Raw genomic sequence first — 22751 nt, 5'->3', positions numbered from 1 at the left:
TCGTCTCCAGTTGAGAGCAAAAATGGGAGCGAATGTGCAAGTGATGCAGGTCACAATAGCTTGGTGACTGGAGATGATTATTTGAAACTGGAAAAGGCCTTCCAGTCTGCGCTTTCACGTACTCATTGCGAGCTGGGAACATCAGCTGTAATAGAGCTCGCCGCTTCACTTATGGTGCATGAAAGCAGAAATGATTGGTCTGAACTGAAGGTGATGATCGTTTAGCTCAAGCAAGAGATAAAAAATGATATAAAGAAATAAATAAATGGTAGGCTCAAGACGAGCAAGAAGATAAGCGAGAAGACAAGTAAGAAGCTGCGGCGGGAGCTGCAAGAACTGCAGCAGGATAATAAAGACTTGGAGAAACTCCTATATAATCGCTTTCAGGTGGCCTTTAAATGTATGCTGGAAAAAATTGAGGAGAACATTCAGGAAAATGCATCTAAATTGAGCACACTTGCTGATCAGCAGGAGGATGTTAAGCAGACATTCATGACTCGAATTAAAACAGCTGAAAATCTAATTAAAACAGCTGAAAATCTAGCATCCACCGCTGATGGAAAAACATCTGCCAATACTGAATGCAAAAAACTCAGAGACAGACTTGCTGCTCTGGAAGATGGATATAGAAGGAATAACATTAGAATTGAAGGTCTACCTGAGAATCGCGAAAGTCCAAACCCAGTGTAATTCGTAGCTGGACTATTCTCCAAAATAACTGGAGAGGACTTTAAATCAGACACCGAGATAGCAGCAGCTTATCGCATACGGGGATTGAACAACTCTAAACCTAGGACTTTTATTGTGCGCTTTGAGAAGTTACAATTTAAATTAAATGTAATGTCACTTCTCAGACAGAAACAAGAGATTATATTAGAAAATGACCTCATTTGTATTTTTTCTGATTTCTCACCCTCAACAGCTGCTAAGCGTGCATCATTTTATTATATTAAACAGCGCTTACGAAAAGCCAATATCAGATATAGCCTCTTGTATCCTGCCAAACTGAAAGTGAAGATTCAAGGCAAACATTTCATATATACCAGTAGGGAGGAAGCTGATAAAAATTTAAGAAAGCTGATCCCAAAACTTTCCTGAAAAACGACAGTGAGTCGCACTCTGTCATGGCATCGTAAAGAAGATATCACCGGCTGTCTGATCCGCTTACAATGACACTGGTACCGTAATTATACATCCTTTTCCCTTCTCGGTCATTATCTGTTTTTGTTTTAATTTCAGTTTTACACGTTTATGTATGTATGTGTGGAAGAAATTAAATTAGTAACCCTTTTCTTTTTTCTTTTTCTATTTTTATTACTCTAAAGGAGACTGTTAAACATTATATCCTTGGTTTATTGCTGTTGTTATTATTGCACTAGGGTTTACTATGATTATCCAGGATCATTATTTAACACCATTCCCTGGGTTTACTATCTTAACATTTCAAGAATGTTGAAGATTTTTTTTTCTTTTTTTTGTTTTTGTTTTTTTGTTATGCTTATAGTATTTAGACTCTATTGGCAATAGATATCTCAATTTTAATTCACATACTCTGCTGCTGGGGGCTTGTTTTGTTTTGAATGTGCTCTGTCACTAGGTATGTCAGAGGACTGGGACTTTGTGAAGTGGGGTTCTGCCTCATGTGGGGAGACAAAGTAGGGGGTGGGGGGACTAGGGAGGCGGAGAAAGACAGCAAGCTATATATAATCTTTCCTTTTAATCCTTATAATTATAATTACCAACGTAACAAAAGACTGCATGGCAGTAACCCCTGGGAAAATTGGAAATTAAGGTCACAGCTGTCTCACCATTGGTTAAGACTACAAAATGACATCAAAAATTCAGAATCAATATCTCCAAGATGCAACAGTTCATTTTGTGAGCTGGAATTGTTAAAGGCCTGAATAACGAATTACAAACCAGATTCCAAAAAAGTTGGGACACTAAATAAATTGTGAATAAAAACTGAATGCAATGATGGCAAATGTCAATTTTTTATTTGTAATAGAACGAAGATGACAGATCAAACGTTTAATCCGAGTAAATGTATCATTTTAAAGGAAAAATATGTTGATTCAAAATTTCACGGTGTCAACAAATCCCAAAAAAGTTGGGACAAGTAGCAATAAGAGGCTGGAAAAAGTAAATTTGAGCATAACGAAGAGCTTGAAGACCAATAAACACTTATTAGGTCAATTGGCAACATGATTGGGTATAAAAAGAGCTTCTCAGTGTGGCAGTGTCTCTCAGAAGCCAAGATGGGTAGAGGATCACCAATTCCCACAATGTTGCGCAGAAAGATAGTGGAGCAATATCAGAAAGGTGTTACCCAGCGAAAAATTGCAAAGACTTTGCATCTATCATCATCAACTGTGTATAACATCATACGAAGATTCAGAGAATCTGGAACAATCTCTGTGCGTAAGGGTCAAGGCCGTAAAACCATACTGGATGCCCGTGATCTCCGGGCCCTTACATGACACTGAACCACAAACAGGAATGCTACTGTAAAGGAAATCACAGAATGGGCTCAGGAATACTTCCAGAAACCATTGTCAGTGAACACAATCCATCGTGCCATCCACCGTTGCCAGCTGAAACTCTACAGTGCAAAGAAGAAGCCATTTCTAAGCAAGATCCAGAAGCTCAGGCGTTTTCACTGGGCCAGGGATCATTTAAAATGGAGTGTGGCAAAATGGAAGACTGTTCTGTGGTCAGACGAGTCACGATTCGAAGTTCTTTTTGGAAATCTAGGACGCCATGTCATCCGGACCAAAGAGGACAAGAACAACCCAAGTTGTTATCAACGATCAGTTCAGAAGCCTGCATCTCTGATGGTATGGGGTTGCATGAGTGCGTGTGGCATGGGCAGCTTGCATGTCTGAAAAGGCACCATCAATGCAGAAAAATATATTCAGGTTCTAGAACAACATATGCTCCCATCCAGACATCATCTCTTTCAGGGAAGACCCTGCATTTTTCAACAGGATAATGCCAGACCACATTCTGCATCAATCACAACATCATGGCTGCGTAGGAGAAGGATCCGGGTACTGAAATGGCCAGTCTGCAGTCCAGATCTTTCACCTATAGAGAACATTTGGCGCATCATAAAAGAGGAAGGTGCGACAAAGAAGGCCCAAGACGATTGAACAGTTAGAGGCCTGTATTAGACAAGAATGGGAGAGCATTCCTATTTCTAAACTTGATAAACGTCTCCTCGGTCCCCAGACGTCTGTTGAGTGTTGTAAGAAGAAGGGGAGATGCCACACAGTGGTGAAAATGGCCTTGTCCCAACTTTTTTGTGATTTGTTGACATTTTCTCAGTTTAAACTTTTGTTCCGTGATTTATGTTCTGAATAAAATATTAGAAGTTGGCACCTCCACATCATTGTATTCAGTTTTTATTCATGATTTGTATAGTGTCCCAACTTTTTTGGAATCCGGTTTGGTAAAAAGAAACACGTCTATACGCTAAAATAGTATTTTTACAGGAGACACACTTATTAAGCAAGGATCAGTTCAGGCTGCAAAAAGACTGGACTGGCCAAATGTTCCATTCCAGCTTTACAAAAAAACTAGAGGTGTGGGAATTCTCATACATAGAGCAGTCTCATTTGTAGTATCAGATGTAGTATCTGATCCTGAAGGGAGATACCTGATTGTTATGGGTAATTTATTTACTTGTAAAGTGATTTTGTTAAATGTTTATGAACCCAATGTGGATGATAGGGAATTCATCCAAAATATATTTGCACCTATTCCCAATGTGAACACTCATAAAATTATAATGGCTGGGGACTTTAATTGTGTTTTAAATCCACTCTTAGATAGGTCTCCTGTCACAAATGTGATGACATCTAACACTGCAAAGACAATTACACAATTTGTAACTGACCACAACTTATCACAGTGGTTCTCAAACTGTGGGCCCCTAGGGGGGCACGAAGTAACAAAAAGGGGGGTGCAAAGATGTGAAAAAAAGAAAACAAGAATCAAAAATATGAAAAATACATCTATTGAAACCAAAACAAATTAACTTAAACTACATTCTGATACTAGAAAAATGAATATAGAGTTAGATAAATGTCGATAAAAGTTACATCTATACATCTATGATATATTATTAATTAACACTAGAATTACCAGAGCCTACGAAAAAACTCGTAATTCCGTCCCACCTTAAACTGCTTCTTAAATCTCTTCACACCTCTCCGCCAGCGCCCTTTGTCTTCTAAATGTGCTGATAAAGAGAAGCCGGCTATTCCATCCCCCCACCAATTTAGAACGTGCATGAACTTCTCTCAGCTCATGCCTTGATTGAGTATCTGGGAGTGAAGTGGAGTTTTAGAGTGAAATAATAGATCGTTGTTTGGAACACACGCATTTCATGTCTGTTCCGTTTCTACAGTAATCTGTGTCAACACATTGTTAAACCAGAAACGTTTTTTTATATTCTAGTAGTAGATGACAAAATGTAGGCATAAACTATATAATGTATGAAGCCTGAAGTCCAAATAGCAAAGAAACATTTTCACAAGAATAACACAATTGCACTTTTATTCAAACATATAACTGCAGAAAGAAAAAGCCGCCTTAACATGCGACATTGACACCAGTTTACTATAACTGACTCCGTAGTTCAATAGATACAGCCCCCGCTTGGGAATCAAGGGGTCACGGGTTCGATCATGAGCCCCTCCCTTTTGAGAAGTAAACAGCTCTTAGTCTTACTGTTTTAGAATAAAAACATACATTTGATTTCATTCTGTAACAGCTGGTGCAATTTATGATCCTTGTAAAGGTTAGCTTTTTTTTTATTCACTTTTCATTCTCTCAGTCGCGTTCAGAATCAATCCATACAACCCCATCTGACACGGCTGTTTTCACTAAAGACGCGCTATAGCTCTGCAGTGTACCACGATGCATACTAACGCCCCGGTTCTGACACACAGACGCTGCTGGCGAAGCTGCCTTCTTCGTATCTCACCGTCACTTGCTTTTCTTTTATTCAGTTTTATTGAGTGTTCCTGCTGTATGCTTTTCTTTTGCACCCAGGACATGCAGAAGAAAGAATGGTAAAGACCAACTTCGGCGCTATATGCAATCATCAGACACTCCCCATCTGCCCGTGTCGTTCAAACACAGGAACATATATTGGTGTAAAAGTATAACAAAAGTGCACTTTTATTCAAGTGCACTTTTTCCATCGCCTTTTCCTGTAAGAAGCAATGTACACACTTCTCTCTATGCTGTGGTTTCTATTACACACCTGAAAGAAAGAGACAATACATATGAACATATCCAGCATACAGCAACATGCGGGGACTGGCAGGAACACTCAATAAAACTGAATAAAAAGAAAATCAAGTGACGGTGAGATACGAAGAAGACAGCTTCGCCAGCGTCTGTGTGTCAGAACCGGATGGGGGGGCGTTAGTATGCATCGTGGTACAGCACAGAGCTATAGCGCGTCTGTATTCGGTTTCTTTTGTACTCCAGGGCACGCAGAGGAGAGAATAGTAAAGAGCAGTAAGTTCGGTGCTATATGCAATCATCAGACACTCCCCATCTGCCCGTTGTTTTGTTATACTTTTCAATACTTTTTATACTGCTCAAACGGGCATGCTCAAAAAATACACGTGTAATGCCACAAAGTGCACGCAGACACTTCATTTCGCAAACAAAACAAGTGCACTTTTATTCAAAACTACCTGTATAACCGAAGAAAAAAGAAAGCAAGTTACAGTAGGCGATTGATACGACATCTTGCATGGTGCAATGCTAAGAAGTGCAGATTTTCATTCCGTGCTATATAAAATCATCACATTCAAATATTAACAGTTCCACACACCCAAGGACCGTCCTTCCTACATTTACGACACGTGTACTTGTTGCCGTGTACACACCTCTCTGTGCTATGGTTTCTATTACACTGAATGAGCACCTGACACTGTACTTTCTTCCCTGGGGAAGGTCCCATCAGAGAATTTCCAGTTCCTGCATAAATTCACACCCGATCTGACGCTGTTCGTTTTCAAATAATATTGCATTAGTGCGATTATATTTTCACATATATTGTCTTTCTTTCAGGTGTGTAATAGAAACCACAGCATAGAGAGAAGTGTGTACACTGCTTCTTACAGGAAAAGGCGATGGAAAAAGTGCACTTGAATAAAAGTGCACTTTTGTTATACTTTTACACCAATATATGTTCCTGTGTTTGAACGACACGGGCAGATGGGGAGTGTCTGATGATTGCATATAGCGCCGAAGTTGGTCTTTACCATTCTTTCTTCTGCATGTCCTGGGTGCAAAAGAAAAAGCATACAGCAGCAGGAACACTCAATAAAACTGAATAAAAAGAAAAGCAAGTGACGGTGAGATACGAAGAAGGCAGCTTCGCCAGCGCGTTGTGTGTCAGAACCGGGGGCGTTAGTATGCATCGTGGTACACTGCAGAGCTATAGCGCGTCTTTAGTGAAAACAGCCGTGTCAGATGGGGTTGTATGGATTGATTCTGAACGCGACTGAGAGAGTGAAAAGTGAATAAAAAAAAAAAGCTAACCTTTACAAAGATCATAAATTGCACGGCTGTTACAGACTGAAATCAAATGTATGTTTTTATTCTAAAACAGTAAGACTAAGAGCAGTTTACTTCTCAAAAGGGAGGGGTGCAGGATCGAACCCGTAAACCTTTGATTCCCAAGCGGGGGCTGTATCTATTGAACCACGGAGTCAGTTATAGTAAACTGGTGTCAATGTCGCATGTTAAGGCGGCTTTTTCTTTCTGCAGTTATATGTTTGAATAAAAGTGCAATTGTGTTATTCTTGTGAAAATGTTTCTTTGCTATTTGGACTTCAGGCTTCATACATTATATAGTTTATGCCTACATTTTGTCATCTACTACTAGAATATAAAAAAACGTTTCTGTTTTAACAATGTGTTGACACAGATTACTGTAGAAACGGAACAGACATGAAATGCGTGTGTTCCAAACAACGATCTATTATTTCACTCTAAAACTCCACTTCACTCCCAGATACTCAATCAAGGCATGAGCTGAGAGAAGTTCGTGCACGTTCTAAATTGGTGGGGGATGGAATAGCCGGCTGCTCCTAGCTTCTCTTTATCAGCACATTTAGAGAACAAAGGACGCTGGCGGAGAGGTGTGAAGGGATTTAAGAAGCAGTTTAAGGTGGGACGGAATTACGAGTTTTTTCGTAGGCTCTGGTAATTCTAGTGTTAAAAAAGAACAAATCGGTACTAGTGGGCTCCTTTCAAAAAAAGTTAGGGGGCGCGACTAAAACTGTTATGAAAACTCGGGTCGCAAATACTTAAATGTTGAGAGACGCTGACTTATCAGACCACTGGAGATTTCTAAATCTAAATTCAAGAACATATTCCTTCTACTCACCAGTGCATCATTGCTACTCAAGAATTGATTATTTCTTTATAGATAATAATTTCTTGCCTACAATTAAATACTGCAAGTACAAATCTATTGTTATTTCCGACCATGCCCCGCTGATCATGGAGATAAAATCACCACATACTCATCTCGCAGATGGCCTCTTAATCAACTTTTATTAGCAGATGAGAACTTTACAGAATTTATATCAAAACAAATCAGTTTATTTTCTAGAAACAAATATATCTTTAGAGGTCTCTGCTGGAATACTCTGCGAAACCCTGAAGGCCTTCTTAAGAGGACAGATTATCTTATATCTTTCCCACAGAAATAAATTGGAAACCAAGCAGGCATCAAAGATAACTAACAAAATTACTAGAATACATCAAGAACATGCTAGGTGTCCAAGTGAGGCTCTTCATAGGAAAGGCAAGCTCTGCATTCATAACTTAACCTTGACAACTAAAGAAACTGAACAACTCATTTTTAAATCAAGACATCATTACTATGAACATGGAAAAAAAGCTAATAAGCTTTTAGCTCAACAAATCCACAAGCAAGAAGTTTGCAATGCAATCCCAGCAATTACCAACACAAATGGAGTCATTGACCATAAAAATATAATGCACACATTTAGAGACTACTATAAATCCTTATATTCTACTGAGTTTAAAGAAGACAAGACACAATCTAATACATTTCTGGATGCATTAAAGATACCACAAATAGATACTTTTAGTGCAGAGGAATTGGATAAACCTTTGGCACTATCAGAAATACTAGATGCTATAAAGTCACTTCAGAGTGGGAAAGCAGCAGGCCCTGATGGCTACCCTGCCAAATTTAATGAGAAGTCCTCCACTCAGCTAGCTCCCCTCCTATTAGCAACATTTACAGAAGCTAGAGACAATAAAATTCTACCTCAAGCATTAATCACCGTCTTTCCTAAACAAAATAAAGACGTATTACAATGTGCATCATACAGACCAATTTCACTTATGAATAATGATGTTAAGATACTCTCCAAAGTCCTATCTAGAAGGATGGAGAAAGTGTTGCCTTCAGTAATATCACAAGATCAAACTGGATTTATTAAAGGCCGACATTTAGCATCCAATCTTCGACGCCTGTTTAATGTAATATACTCTCCCGCAAAGTCAAGCATCCCAGAGATTTTATTATCCTTGAATGTAGAAAAAGCATTTGATATGATTGAATAGAACTAGCTTTTCACTTCATTGGAGAAATCTGGGTTTGGTCCGAACATTTCTGCATGGATCAAACTACTGTATACTAATCCAGAAGCTTCAGTTTGTATTAACAACATTAATTCAGACTACTTTAAACTAGAACGTTGTACCAGACAAGGATGCCCCTTGTCACCACTACTTTTTGCAATCGCCATTGAGCCACTGGCAGTTCACTGTTGAAATGCTTATGAAATAAAGGGAATTATCAGTGAAAAACTTGAACAGAAAATTTCTCTATATGCAGATATGTTACTGTATATATCAGACCAACAAAATACTGTGCCTGCAGTCCTAACAACACTAACAAAATTTCACAAGATTTCTGGTCTCAGAATTAATTTGACTAAAAGTGTGCTCTTTCCAGTGAATTCTCAAGCACACAATATTAGATTGGACACATTCCCTTTTATCATCACAGATCAGTTTAAATATCTAGGGGTAAACATCACAAGTAAACGTAAAGCTCTTTATCAATAAAATTTCACTGTCTGTATGGAAAAAATCAAGCAATACTTGTATAGATGGTCAACCCTTCATCTCACTTTAGCTGTAAGAATTAACATTGTTAAGATGAATATCCTCCCTAAGCTTGTCTTTTTATTTCAAAATATTCCAATATACATCAATAAATCGTTCTTTAGAGTATGAATTAGATTCAAACATAACCTCATTTATTTGGAATTCAAAACATTCATGTATCCAAAGAGCAACCCTACAAAGGCCAAAGGCATGACTCTACCAAACTTTCAATTTTATTATTGGGCAGCAAACATACAAACTACATAAACCTGGACTTGGACACAAATAGATGAACATACAAAGGCTTGGTCAGCAATAGAAATAAAATCCTGCAGTTCCTCTTTATATTCCTTGTTTTGCGCCCCAATAAATGCAAATTATCGGAAATATACTAATAACCCAATAGTGCTTCACTCACTCAGAATATTGAACCAATGTAGGAAGCATTTTAAGATAGAGAATCTTTTATCGTTGGCACCTCTGCACGAGAGCCACCTTTATCAACCCTTGCAAATATACGCAGTTTTAATGTCTGGAAAACATTTGGGATTAAATCACTTAGAGATCTATACATAGACAACGTTTGTGTATCTTACGAACAATTACATTCTAAATTTAACTTTCCATCAACACATTTCTTTCACTATTTTCAAATTAGAAACTTTGTTTAACACTAGAATTACCAGAGCCTAAGAAAAAACTTGTAAATCCGTCCCACCTTAAATCGCTTCTGAAAATCATTCACAGCTCTCCACCAGCGTCTTTTGTCATCTAAATGTGCTGATAAAAAACAGGCTGCGAGCAGCCGGCTATTCCATCCCCCCACCGACTTAGAATGTGCACAAACTTCTCCCAGCTCATGCCTTGATTGATTATCTGGGAGTGAAGTGGAGTTTTAGAGTGGAAATAATAGATTGTTGTTCGGAACACATGCATTTCATGTCTGTTTTGTTTCTACAGTAATCTGTGTAAACACATTGTTAAAACAGAAACATTTTTTATATTCTACTAGTAGATGACAAAATGTAGGCATAAACTATATAATGTATGAAGCCTGAAGTATCAAAGAAATATTTTCACAAAAGATACAAATCTAATACAACAATTGCGCTTTTATTCAAAAATATAACTGCAGAAACAAAAAGCCACCTTAACATACAACATTGATACCTGTTTATTATGGTTGTCTCCGTGGCTCAATACAATCAGCTGCTGATTGGGAATCAAAAGATTGTGAGTTCGATCCTGCACCATTCCGTTTTGAGAGGTAAACTGCTCTTAGTTTTCTATTTTAGAATAAAAACATACATTTGATTTCAATCTGTAACAGGCAGTGTAATTTATGATACTTGTAAAGGTTAGCTTTGGTTTGTTTTTTTTTTTTTTAGTCAGTTTTATTATCTCAGCCGGATTCACGAGCCCAAACACACCCCACCCCCGCATCTGACACTGCTGTTTTCACATAGATGCGCTGTAACAGAGGTAAACTCCTCAGCTCCCTTCTACATCGGAGAAAGAATGCACATATCATTGCTTGCATACTAAAGTGTCAGCAGGCACTTTTCATGGCATTACACACATTTTTGAGTATGCCCTGTGCACACTACTTGTGACTATAGGCTTTAGGAAGTAAGTGAATAAATAAAGGTAAATCGTGTCATAAAAGGAATTCTTCAAAATGTCGAATGTTATTTATTTGGCACGGACATGCTCAAAAAATACATGTGTAATGCCACAAAAGTTCATGCGGACATGTCAGTGTCAAATAAATAACATTAGACGTTTTGAAGAAATCATTCAGTTTACCTCTCAAAACGGAGTAGTCCAGGATCAAATTTGCAACTTTTTAATTCCCATTCGGCAGCTGATTCTATTGAGCCACGGAGACAGTCATAATAAATGGGTGTCAGTGTCGCATGTTAAGGCAGCTTTTTGTTTCTGCAGTTATATTTTGAATAAAAGCGCAATTGTTGTATTAGATTTGTATCTTTTGTGAAAGTATTTTTTTGATACTTCAGGCTTCATATATTATATAGTTTATGGCTACATTTTGTCATCTACTAGTAGAATATAAAAAAACGTTTCTGTTTTAACAATGTGTTTACACAGATTACTGTAGAAATGGAACAGACATGAAATGCGTGTGTTCCAAACAACGATCTATTATTTCCACTCTAAAACTCCACTTCACTCCCAGAAAATCAATCAAGCCATGAGCTGGGAGAAGTTTGTGCACATTCTAAGTCGGTGGGGGGGATGGAATAGCCGGCTGCTCGCAGCCTGATTTTTATCAGCACATTTAGATGACAAAAGAAGCTGGTGGAGAGCTGTAAATGATTTTCAGAAGCGATTTAAGGTGGGACGGATTTACGAGTTTTTTCGTAGGCTCTGGTGATTCTAGTGTTAAACAGAATCTGCCCAATTTTCCACACCTCCGTCTATGCTGGAAAATATATTGATCAGTTTCAAGGACTTAGACAGCATCTCTGCAATATATACAACCATTTTACAGTCCCTTCCTTTCAAAGATCCAAGAGGACAATAGGAAAAGGATTTCTCCCTCAACATATCAGAAAAGGAGTGGAAGGTAGCAATGCAGAGAATTCACTCAAGCTCCATATGCGCAAAGCATAAAATTATTCAACTCAAAATTATATATTGAGTGCATCTGCCTCACTTAAAATTGTCCAAAATGTTTCCAGGGCAAGATCCAAACTGTGAACGCTGCAATCAAGTCCCAGCCTCACTGGGTCACATGTTTTGGGCATGCACCAAATTAACATCATTCTGGACCAAAATCTTTAAATGTCTTTCAGACAGCCTTGGAGTCATAATCCCTCCTAACCCACTAACAGCTGTGTTTGGTGGACTCACAGAGGGGCTTAAAGTGGAGAAGGACAAACAAACTGTGATCACCTTTACTACACTATTGGCACGCAGACTTATCTTGCTTAACTGGAACAATCCTAACTCTCCCCTTTTAAGTCAGTGGGTTACTAATGTTATATACTATTTGAAAATGGAAAAAACGTAATTCTTACTTAGAGGATCTGTGCAGAAATTTTTCAAAACCTGGCAGGATCTAATCAATAACATTTTAGAATAAGCTTTTAAAGCATTAAGGCATCAGATTCTCTCCCTATTCCCCTCTTTTTCTTCTCCATTCATCTATGTTCACTTATTGATTTATCTATTTACTTATTTTTACTAGGTTTAAGTTTTATTCCGCTGCCCATGCTCTCTTTCTCAGGGGTGGGGGTTGAATTGTTTTTAATCCTATTCTTGTAAAGTTGATCTATTTGTGTGAAATGTTGTGTGATTTCAATAAAATTAATAAAATAAAAAAAAGAAGTAAAAAAAAAGAAATTTGTAATTAGAACAACATAAGATTACAAAGTAAAAACTTATGAGAATCTGACTCCTTCACCAGTAACAGTGGCTGATACAGTATTTCAAGACCTTAGTAAAAACTACCATAAGACATTCAGTTATATGAGACACAGACATGAACTGATTCATTGTTCTCGCAAAGTATAAAGAAACACTCAGGAAGAGAACTAGTTATTCATACTTCAAACAACATCCTTTATAGAGAAGCCACCATTTGGCTTAAAGGAGTAATTTCCTAATATCTTAATAAAATATCATTAAAGTATGTTATCTGCTTTAATATTTTTGGCCTACCATTGTAAGTAGTAAACACATAAATCAAACTAGCAAACAGAATGTGCCTGACTTGTTTTACATGGTTTCCCACTAAGGCCAGTGTCAGACTCCACAACTTGACAGAACTTCTAGTTCGAGAGCTTGTTGAATTTAAAAACTGCAGTTGCTGAATTTCTTTATCTTTGAGTATTTCAGAGTTTATGAGTAAGAATCATAATGGGGCACTAATTACGCAGGCCCATCAAGATTTTTCATATTATTAGATCAGAAAAGTACTTGGACTGCTTTATATGCAGGCAGCCAATCTAAAAGGTACACACTGATTTTAAGTCTCAATCTTGGCCCAGCTGTTTTCTTTTTCCACTTCATCATGATACAGCAAAAAACAAACCAGGAACATTTGTGCGGGTATTTTGGTTTGATGGTCTTCTACCCCATTTTTCATCTTCATCTTTTTTTCTAGTCACCATTGTCCCTCACTGATTGTAAGCATTGATTCCTTTGCACTCTCAGCTGAGTGCTCATTGGCAGCTGATAGATACACCGCAACGAATCACAGCTCACTCGAAATAAAACTAAAACTAGCCTGATATTCCCAAAACCATGTTGTAGAGTACAATGACTGAACCACTAGAAGTGTCAGACTACACAACTGATAGTGTGAGCTGCAACTGTCTATAATTTATGATTTTCTTACCATTTTGTAAATATAGGCTAAACTCAAAAAAATATATAAAAAGATGTGTAGTTTATTCCAAATAACAATAACGCACATAGTACTCATCTGTGCACCTCCGAAACATTAAATATGGCACTATTAAATGTTAGAGCTTTAACTAACAAAACGTTTTTTATCAACGATCTTATTAGTGATAAAAAAATAGATCTTATTGCACTAAATGAAACATGGCTGAATTCAGATGCCGCGGCAGTTTTAATCGAATCTGCGCCTCCAGATTACAGTTTTACTCATGCAAACCGCCAGGGAAAAAGGCGGATTGGCTAACATTTACTCGAGCCGATTAAAATGTAAAGATGTCAGTTTTGATATGTTTAAGTCCTTTGAGTATCTCGCCGTTATTATTCATGGAGATTCTCAAGTTCTAGTACTATCCGTGTATAGACCTCCTAAATATAACGCGTCGTTTTTTGAGGAATTCTCTGACTTAATGTCAATTTTAATTACTAACTATGACACACTCCTAATAGTTGGCGACTTTAATTTTCATATAGATAATCAGTGTGATCTAAAAGTAAAAGAATTTATGAACCTCCTGGATTCTTTTGATTTGAGACAACTCATAAATCAGCCTACACATAAAGCAGGTCATACATTAGACTTAGTGATTACTAAAGGACTGAAAGTTGATATAAAACAGATCATTGATATTGGTCTATCAGACCATTTTCTTCTACTTTTTAATATAGAAATAATGATAAAAACACTCATGAGAAGCATATTGTTAAAAACGCTTCTTTGATTCGGCAGCAGCTTTAAAACTTACAAACATTTTAAGCAATCAGTCCGTTTATAGTGCCAGCTATAATAGCGAGGACAATGTAAATAGTAAGGTGGAAAGATTTAATTCTAAAGTGAGAGCTGCTGTTGACATAGTTGCACCTGAAAAGACAGTGAAAAAATCTTCTAGCATTGGTATACCATGGAAGACCCAAAGAGTGTCTGATTTAAAGAGAACATGCCGTAGAGCTGAGCGTCAATGGAGGAAGACTAAACTTACTATCCACCACGAAATATTAAAAGTCAAAATAACAGAATACAATAACACTGTCCGTCTTGAGAGACGCTGCTATTTCTCAAGATTATAAATAACAATGCTAGTAATCCTAGAGTCTTATTTTCAACAATTGATCACCTACTAAACCCAGGTAGCTCAAAGGAATGCCTCCTAAGTGCTTCCAGTGAAACCTGTGAGGCTGTCGCTGTATTTTCAATCAAAAATTAATGATATTAGAAATAACATAGTATATCTCCCCAACACTAAGGATCCCCCTAAACCCCAACATCCTGTTATAAACAAATTAAACTCTTTCACTAGGATAGATTTACCTGATTTACAAAAAATAATCTCTCAATTAAAACCCTCCACCTCGTCCTTGACCCGATACCAACAAGGTTTTTCAAAGAAGTATCAGGCGTGCTAATTGATAATGTTCTGACATAGTAAATTCGTCACTAGATACTGGGGTCTTCCCAGACTGTCTTAAGACTGCTGTAGTTAAACCCCTACTTAAGAAACATAATCTTGACCCTCGCTCTTGAAAATTTTAGACCCATCTCTAACCTGCCTTCTTAAGTAAAGTTCTAGAGAAGGCAGTCATTATGCAGTTAAATGACCACCTAAATAAACATGCTATTCTTGATAAATTTCAGTCAGGTTTTAGAACAAATCACAGCACAGAAACTGCACTCGTTAAAGTAGTAAATGACTTGCGGGTAAATGCAGACAGAGGCCATTTATCTGTTCTCATCCTCTTAGATCTGAGTGCTGCATTTGACACCATTGATCACAACATTCTTAGAAATCGCCTTAGTCAATGGGTGGGCCTCTCTGGCAGTGTCTTAAATTGGTTTGAATCCTACCTGACAGGGAGAAAATATTTTGTTAGTTGTGGGAATTACAACTCGAAGACACATGATATCCAATATGGTGTTCCACAAGGCTCTATCCTGGGTCGCTGTTATTCTCAATCTACATGCTTCCGTTAGGTCAGATTATCTCAGGGCACAACGTGAGCTACCACAGCTATGCTGATGACACACAGCTGTACTTATCAATAGCACCTGATGACCCGATTCTATTGATTCACTAACACAATGTCTGACTAGTATCTCAGAATGGATGAATAGTAATTTTCTCAAGTTAAATAAAGAAAACTGAAATTTTAGTGATCAGCAATAATGGATACAATGAGGCTATTAGAAATAAACTGGATACATTAGGATTAAAAGTCAAGACGGAGGTAAAAAGCTTAGGGGTGATTGTTGACTGTAATCTGAATTTTAAATCACATATTAATCAGATCATTAGGACAGCATTTTTCACTTAAGAAACATAAGTAAAGTTAGACCTCTTATATCACTGAAAGATGCTGAGAAATTAGTTCACGCGTTTGTTTTCAGTCGACTAGATTACTGTAATGCACTCCTCTCAGGACTACCCAAAAAAGATATAAATCGTTTGCAACTAGTGCAGAATGCAGCTGCTAGAATCCTAACTAGGAAAAGAAAATCAGAACACATCACACCAGTTTAGTCACTACACTGGTTACCTGTGTCATTCAGAATTGACTTTAAAATTCTGCTTATGGTTTATAAAGCCTTAAATAATCTCGCCCCATCTTATATATCGGAATGTCTGACACCTTATATTCCAAATCGTAACCTCAGATCCTCAAATGAGTGTCTCCTTAGAATTCCAAGAACAAAACTTAAAAGAAGTGGTGAGGCGGCCTTCTGCTGTTATGCACCTAAAATCTGGAATAGCCTGCCAATAGGAATTCCCCAGGCTGATACAGTAGAGCAGTTTAAAACACTGCTGAAAACACATTACTTTAACATGGCCTTTTATAACTTCATTTTAATCGTAATTTAACTTAATCCTGATACTCTGTATGTTCAATTCATCATAACAACTATTCATGGTGGCTCTAAAATCGGTACTGACCCCTACTCTCTTTTCTGTTTCTTTTTCCGGTTTCTTTGTGGTGGTGGCCTGCGCCACCTCCACCTACTCAAAGCTTCATGATGCTCCAACAATGATGGACGGATTAAAAGGAAGAAGTCTACGTGACCATCATCATCATCAAGCCCTTCCGTGAGAACCCTAAATCCAAAGAGGACTGTTTCATTTATGTTAGGTAGAATGCCCAGAGGGGACTGGGCGGTCTCATGGTCTGGAATCCCTACAGATTTTATTTTTCTCCAGCCGTCTGGAGTTTTTGTTTTTCTGTCCCCTGGCCATTGAACCTTACTCTTATTCGATGTTAATGTTGATTTATTTTGTTTTATAATTATGTCTTTCATTTTTCTATTCTTTAATATGTAAAGCACTTTGAGCTACTGTTTGTATGAAAATGTGCTATATAAATAAATGTTGTTGTTGTTGATGGCTTTATCTGACTTTTAATGTGATGTGTGATAATTGCACATAAAACACAAAGAGGTAATGATCTCCTTCTAGTCAGTGCTGTCTTTCCTCTACTGTTAATTTTAACATCAATAACTCAAGTTTCAATATATAAGTGACAACTTATAAAACAAAACATACACATAAATTATAATGATATGAATTACTTAAACATTATGAAAAAAGTAATTTAACTCTAATTTGTGAAAAATTCAATTCTTAGTTATTGATAAAAGTAAATTCACAGTAATAGATGTAAGTGAGAATTCAAGCAAAATTACATATTTTATTGGCTAACTAAAAAGATTACAATATTCAAGCTTTCAAGGCAACTCAGGCCCCTTCTTCAGGCCTGATGTTAACACGGTACAACACCCTAGCACTGCATTAATAGATGTTTAAATTCAATTATTAACTCAAGTGACCTAGCAACATTTAATACTGTGGTATCTCAACATCAATCAGAGAAAATTTCCATTCACAATCAGAAAGGCCTTCCTTTTCTCCTCTGTAACTGAAGTCATTTACTGTTTTTTGTTTTTTTTCTTATCTTGTTTATCAACAGATTACATATTCTAAACATATGTTTCTACCAGAGTTCAGACACAAACAAAGCATTGTGAGCAAATTACCCACAGGGCGAAAGAGAAGAGGACAGTGGGCATTAAAAGAGTATTAGAGTTTGAGCTAGGCCTCTTGGTTCCATTGACTGGTATTATTGAGGACATTTTTGACTTTGTGACAACAGTATATATAATATCTCCTTCTCTTCCAACATAACTATTGTCACAGACTCAAACAAGAGTCATGGCAAGGTTTGGGGCAGCCACCCATATACTGTTTTCCTGGCTGCAAAATTGCAAACAAAAGATAGCACTGGTGTGCACAAACTGGAGTCCAAAACAGAACTGTGGGGATAGGGGAAAGGTGAAGGCTTTTAAAGATCAGTATAGGAAGTGACGTCAAAGGGGTCGGGATCAAAAGGGTCTTTAACCATAGGCCTGGGCCCGGAAATGACATCAAAGGGGCTGGAACCGGAAAGGTCTTCATCCATAGGTTCAGACCCAGAAGTGACATTAACAGGGTCAGGTTTAATTTCCCGTGAATGGTCTGCAGAAAAGCGAGAAAAAGAGTCAGTGCACTCTGCCACATCCCGATCTGATTCGGAATGGCCCTTACTCAAGCCCTTTAGCTGCCTCCCATATGCACATGTGTGACAATATATTCTTCTGCACAAAGTGAAAAAGTACATGAAAAACAAGAGACATGGAGGAATTTGAGTGGCCTGCACAGATCCCTGATCCTAACCATAAGGAACCCCAATTGGATGAATTGGAATTTCAATTGTGAGCCAAGTTTTCTCGTAACCGAGATCAGTACTTGATCTCACAATTTCTCTTTTGGCTGAATGGGCACAAATTCCCCCATACACACTCCGAAATCTTGTGGATAAAAGAGTGGAGGCTGTTATAGCCACAAAGAAGATACCAACTCCATATTAATGCCCATGGCTTTCCAATGGGATGTCCAACAAGCTGAAACTGTTGTGATAGTCACGTGTCCACAATCTTTTTCCTATATAGTGCAAGTGGGACACTTTACAGAGTTACTTCTGAACATGTTGTTTACAAAAAATCCAGAACAATGTCAAAACGTTCCTAAAGTTATTTAGAACGTGTTTAAAATTTGCCAAAAAATGAATTCAGACAGGCTTGATGATTGTTATACTTTAGTCATTTTAACTTTGCTATTTATTTTTGTCTTAAAGAGAAGAATGCAAAAGCTGTTAAACAACAACAACAACATTTATTTATATAGCACATTTTCATACAAACAGTAGCTCAAAGTGCTTTACATAATGAAGAAAAGAAAAATAAAAGACACAGTAAGAAAAATAAAAATAAGTCAAAATTAATTAACATCGAATAAGAGTAAGGTTCAATGGCCAGGGGGGACAGAAAAAACAAAAAAAACTCCAGACAGCTGGAGAAAAAATAAAATCTGTAGGGATTCCAGACCATGAGACTCCCAGTCCCCTCTGGGCATTCTACCTCACATAAATGAAACAGTCCTCTTTGGATTTAGGGTTCTCACGGAAGGGCTTGATGATGATGGTCACGTAGAATTCTGCCTTTTAATGCATTCATCATTGTTGGAGCATCATGAAGCTTTGAGTAGTTGGAGGTGGCGGTGGCAGGTGGAGGTGGAGGTGGCGCAGGCAGAAGGCCGCCTCACCACTTCTTTTAAGTTTTGTTCTTGGCATTCTAAGGAGACACTCATTTGAGGATCTGAGGTTACGATTTGGAATATAAGGTGTCAGACATTCCGATATATAAGATGGAGCGAGATTATTTAGGGCTTTATAAACCATAAGCAGAATTTTAAAGTCAATCCTGAATGACACAGGTAACCAGTGTAGTGACATTAAAACTGGAGAAATGTGTTCGGATTTTCTTTTCCCAGTTAGGATTCTAGCAGCTGTATTCTGCACTCGTTGCAAACGATTTATGTCTTTTTTGGGTAGTCCTGAGAGGAGTGCGTTACAGTAATCTAGCCGACTGAAAACAAACGCGTGAACTAATTTCTCAGCATCTTTCAGTGATATAAGAGGTCTAACTCTACTTATGTTTCTTAAGTGAAAAAATGCTGTCCTAGTGATCTGATTAATATGCGATTTAAAATTCAGATTACAGTCAACAATCACCCCTAAGCTTTTTACCTCCGTCTTGACTTTTAATCCTAATGTATCCAGTTTATTTCTAATAGCCTCATTAATAGCCTCCATTATTACTAATCACTAAGATTTCAGTTTTCTCTTTATTTAACTTGAGAAAGTTACTATTCGTCCATTCTGAGATACAAGTCAGACATTGTGTTAGTAAATCAAGAGAATCGGGGTCATCAGGTGCTATTGATAAGTACAGCTGTGTGTCATCAGCATAGCTGTGGTAGCTCACGTTGTGCCCTGAGATAATCTGACCTAACGGAAGCATGTACATTGAGAATAACAGCGGACCCAGGATAGAGCCTTGTGGAACACCATATCGGATATCATGTGTCTTCGAGTTGTAATTCCCACAAATAACAAAAAATTTTCTCCCTGTCAGGTAGGATTCAAACTAATTTAAGACCGTGCCAGAGAGGCCAACCCAAAAAAGTTTAATGAGTTAGAACATCAGAGGCATCAGAGAACAAAAGCCCTCAACTCACAACCTTGGTAGATGTTCCAGATTTTGTTGAAGCAAGGGAATAATATTTGTTCTGTAATCTTTAAGAACTAATGTGTTGCAATGGGGATGTGGTTCTGTTTTTGGTGGTAATCTTTTAAATGATCAGATTTAGATTGAAAGACATGTCTAATGGCCAGCTATGATAGAAGAAGTTTCAGATTAAGTTCAAGCTTGTGAAATATCTAGTAGGGCTAAGAACACCACTGGCTCATTACAGCCTACTCCCCATTAGACCTTTTGAGCAGAAAATGAGAAATTTTATTTCTTGTCTACTGCCCTCAGAAGGTTTTACTGCTGGTCAAGTGATTGTTGAATACTGATTTTTGCTTATTATATGTTTGTAAAGAAATCACCCATTGGCACAGGGTTTTGTAAAAGTATTCATTCATTAAGGTTTTTTTTAGAGTTAATTGAGTTTCTGAAGGTGGTAATTTTGATTCATAGTCCACAGTTTGTTTTCCAATACTGGAAATGTTTTGGTAAGACACTGGGAATTCAGATAAATCTTACTTTGGGGTATTCACCTCAAAGCAATGCTGAAAGGTTGCATTATATAAGTGAAAATCCGAAAGAACCTTTACCTCCTGCTGAACTGTTGCTGGTCTAAGCTGTGGATATCGTCTAAAAGACAAAACTTTGGTTAGGACCTTTGTTTTGTAGTTTGGTTTTGACCTTTGTTACATTTTTTGATTACTGATTTTAATGGTGTCACAATAATTATAGGATGTGTGGTTACTGTAACACTGAACTGCACCTACCACAACTTACAGGTCCAGTGATAATCCTGAGTGTCGCATTCTTATTTTTATTCAACACCATTTTTAAAGTCAGATCTCCCAACAGCTACGTTTAAACATTTCCCAAGTTCCTGAATCATTTCTGTATGGCCAACAGCATGTTCACCCCGACAAAGATTTTATTCCTGTGACTACTGCTATGTGTTTATAAGTTTATATGTTGAATATTTATAATGAGACCATCTCATCTGAGGCTTTTATGTATAAATACATAGATAACTGAGTCCAGTTGTGAGATCATCTGAGCCACTGCCTGCCAACTGGGCTCCTTTCATTTTCTATCATGAACTGCTAATCTTAGTGTAACATCTTTCTTATGTCTACAGTTTTTGACCATCTAGAAGTCAGATGAGCTTCTTGAAGATGACACTGGGTTCCACTCTGATCAAATATTCAATCATCTTGACATCTTCAAATGGCTTTCTACAGCTCTAAGTCCAAAGAGAAGTCTGGACAGGCTTACTCTAGGAAAGGAAGAAATAAAGAAGAAGTTGCCTGTCTATCTGGTAAGAACAAATCAGTCACATCATTTAGTCAATAAGAAAGGGTCTAACACAGAGAGGATTTATAAAAACATAATCACTTTAACATACTTCACTGTGTTATGAATTGCCTGAATCACCCATTAAATTCTGAGGACACCTTGCCACAATATCTGTGAATAGGATGGATGTTAAATGATTAAATCCATCAATCCAGGAATGTGCCCATTTCATCTAGCATTGGGCAAGAGGCAGAAACAATCCCTGGATGGGGCATCAACTCATCTCAAGGTGAACACAAGCACACACATACACTAGCCGCATCATTTGAGCATCACTAAATCCCCAAACCTGCAAAGCTTTGGAAGGAAGCCGGAGCACATTGTGGAAACCCAGCTAGAAAACATACAAACTCCAGGCAGGGAACACCATATAAATTGAATGTGTTCTGTGTAGCAATTACTGCTTGCCGCTGCTGTCAATGCAGGAGGAAGCTCCAGAAGCACGTAACGATTAACAAGTGGGTCAGTTTTTAGATGACATTTACTACGGTCTGCTTCAATGATAAAATAAACTACAAGATTTAAGCTGAAATTTCCACTTTAATCACAAAATACACCTTTTCACTGTGTTCCTAACTTTTTTTTCTCTGTGGCTGAAATACGCTGCTGCACATTACGATGCTGTTGTGAAGGTGCAAAAAAAAATAAATAAATAAACAAATTTAACAAACAAACAAGACAGCACAGAAGATGGTATGTGAGACCTTTAAAATGTATCATGTCATTATGATGAGGAACTTGCGACGCTTGAATATAAAAACATCACGAATGCATTTTGTATGTAGCCATTTTGCTTCACTACATTAAACCTTCATCAAATATCGAAGCACTCACATCGATCACGTAGGATCTTCTTCTGTCACAGGCAGATAGTAAACAGAGACTCTGATGTCGCATTCTACCTTTTATCACACTGTGCCTCACGACTTTTTGCTGGTACTGCAACTCGGGCATGCATCCCAAATTATTAGTTATTAGGATACATAACTGAAGTGTTTAAAGTTATGAAGGGAGTTAATACAGTTTGACAAGAACATGGGGACACAGTTAAAAACCTGTTAAGGGTAAATGTCACACAAACCACCATGGATACATGGGATGATCCATAGATACATGGAATAAATTACCAAGTAGTGTGGTGAAGAGTAGGACTTTAGGGACTTTCAAAACTTACTTGATATAAATA

General features: G+C 37.6%; 1 protein-coding gene across 2 annotated transcripts in view; it reads left to right on the top strand.

Moving 5' to 3' along the window:
• LOC120534491 (NACHT, LRR and PYD domains-containing protein 3-like) overlaps nt 1-22751 on the top strand; it is a 135129-nt gene that overhangs the window by 18027 nt on the left and 94351 nt on the right. For both annotated transcript variants that reach the window (XM_039762090.1, XM_039762093.1), the window contains exon 2: nt 21348-21527. In XM_039762090.1, coding sequence (XP_039618024.1) covers nt 21437-21527 — 91 coding nt within the window. In that variant the 5' untranslated portion in view covers nt 21348-21436. The remainder of the gene's footprint in view (nt 1-21347; nt 21528-22751) is intronic.

This window comes from Polypterus senegalus, chromosome 8 (genome assembly GCF_016835505.1).
Source record: "Polypterus senegalus isolate Bchr_013 chromosome 8, ASM1683550v1, whole genome shotgun sequence".
Lineage (NCBI taxonomy): Eukaryota > Metazoa > Chordata > Cladistia > Polypteriformes > Polypteridae > Polypterus > Polypterus senegalus.
This window is presented reverse-complemented; position numbering and strand designations above follow the sequence as displayed.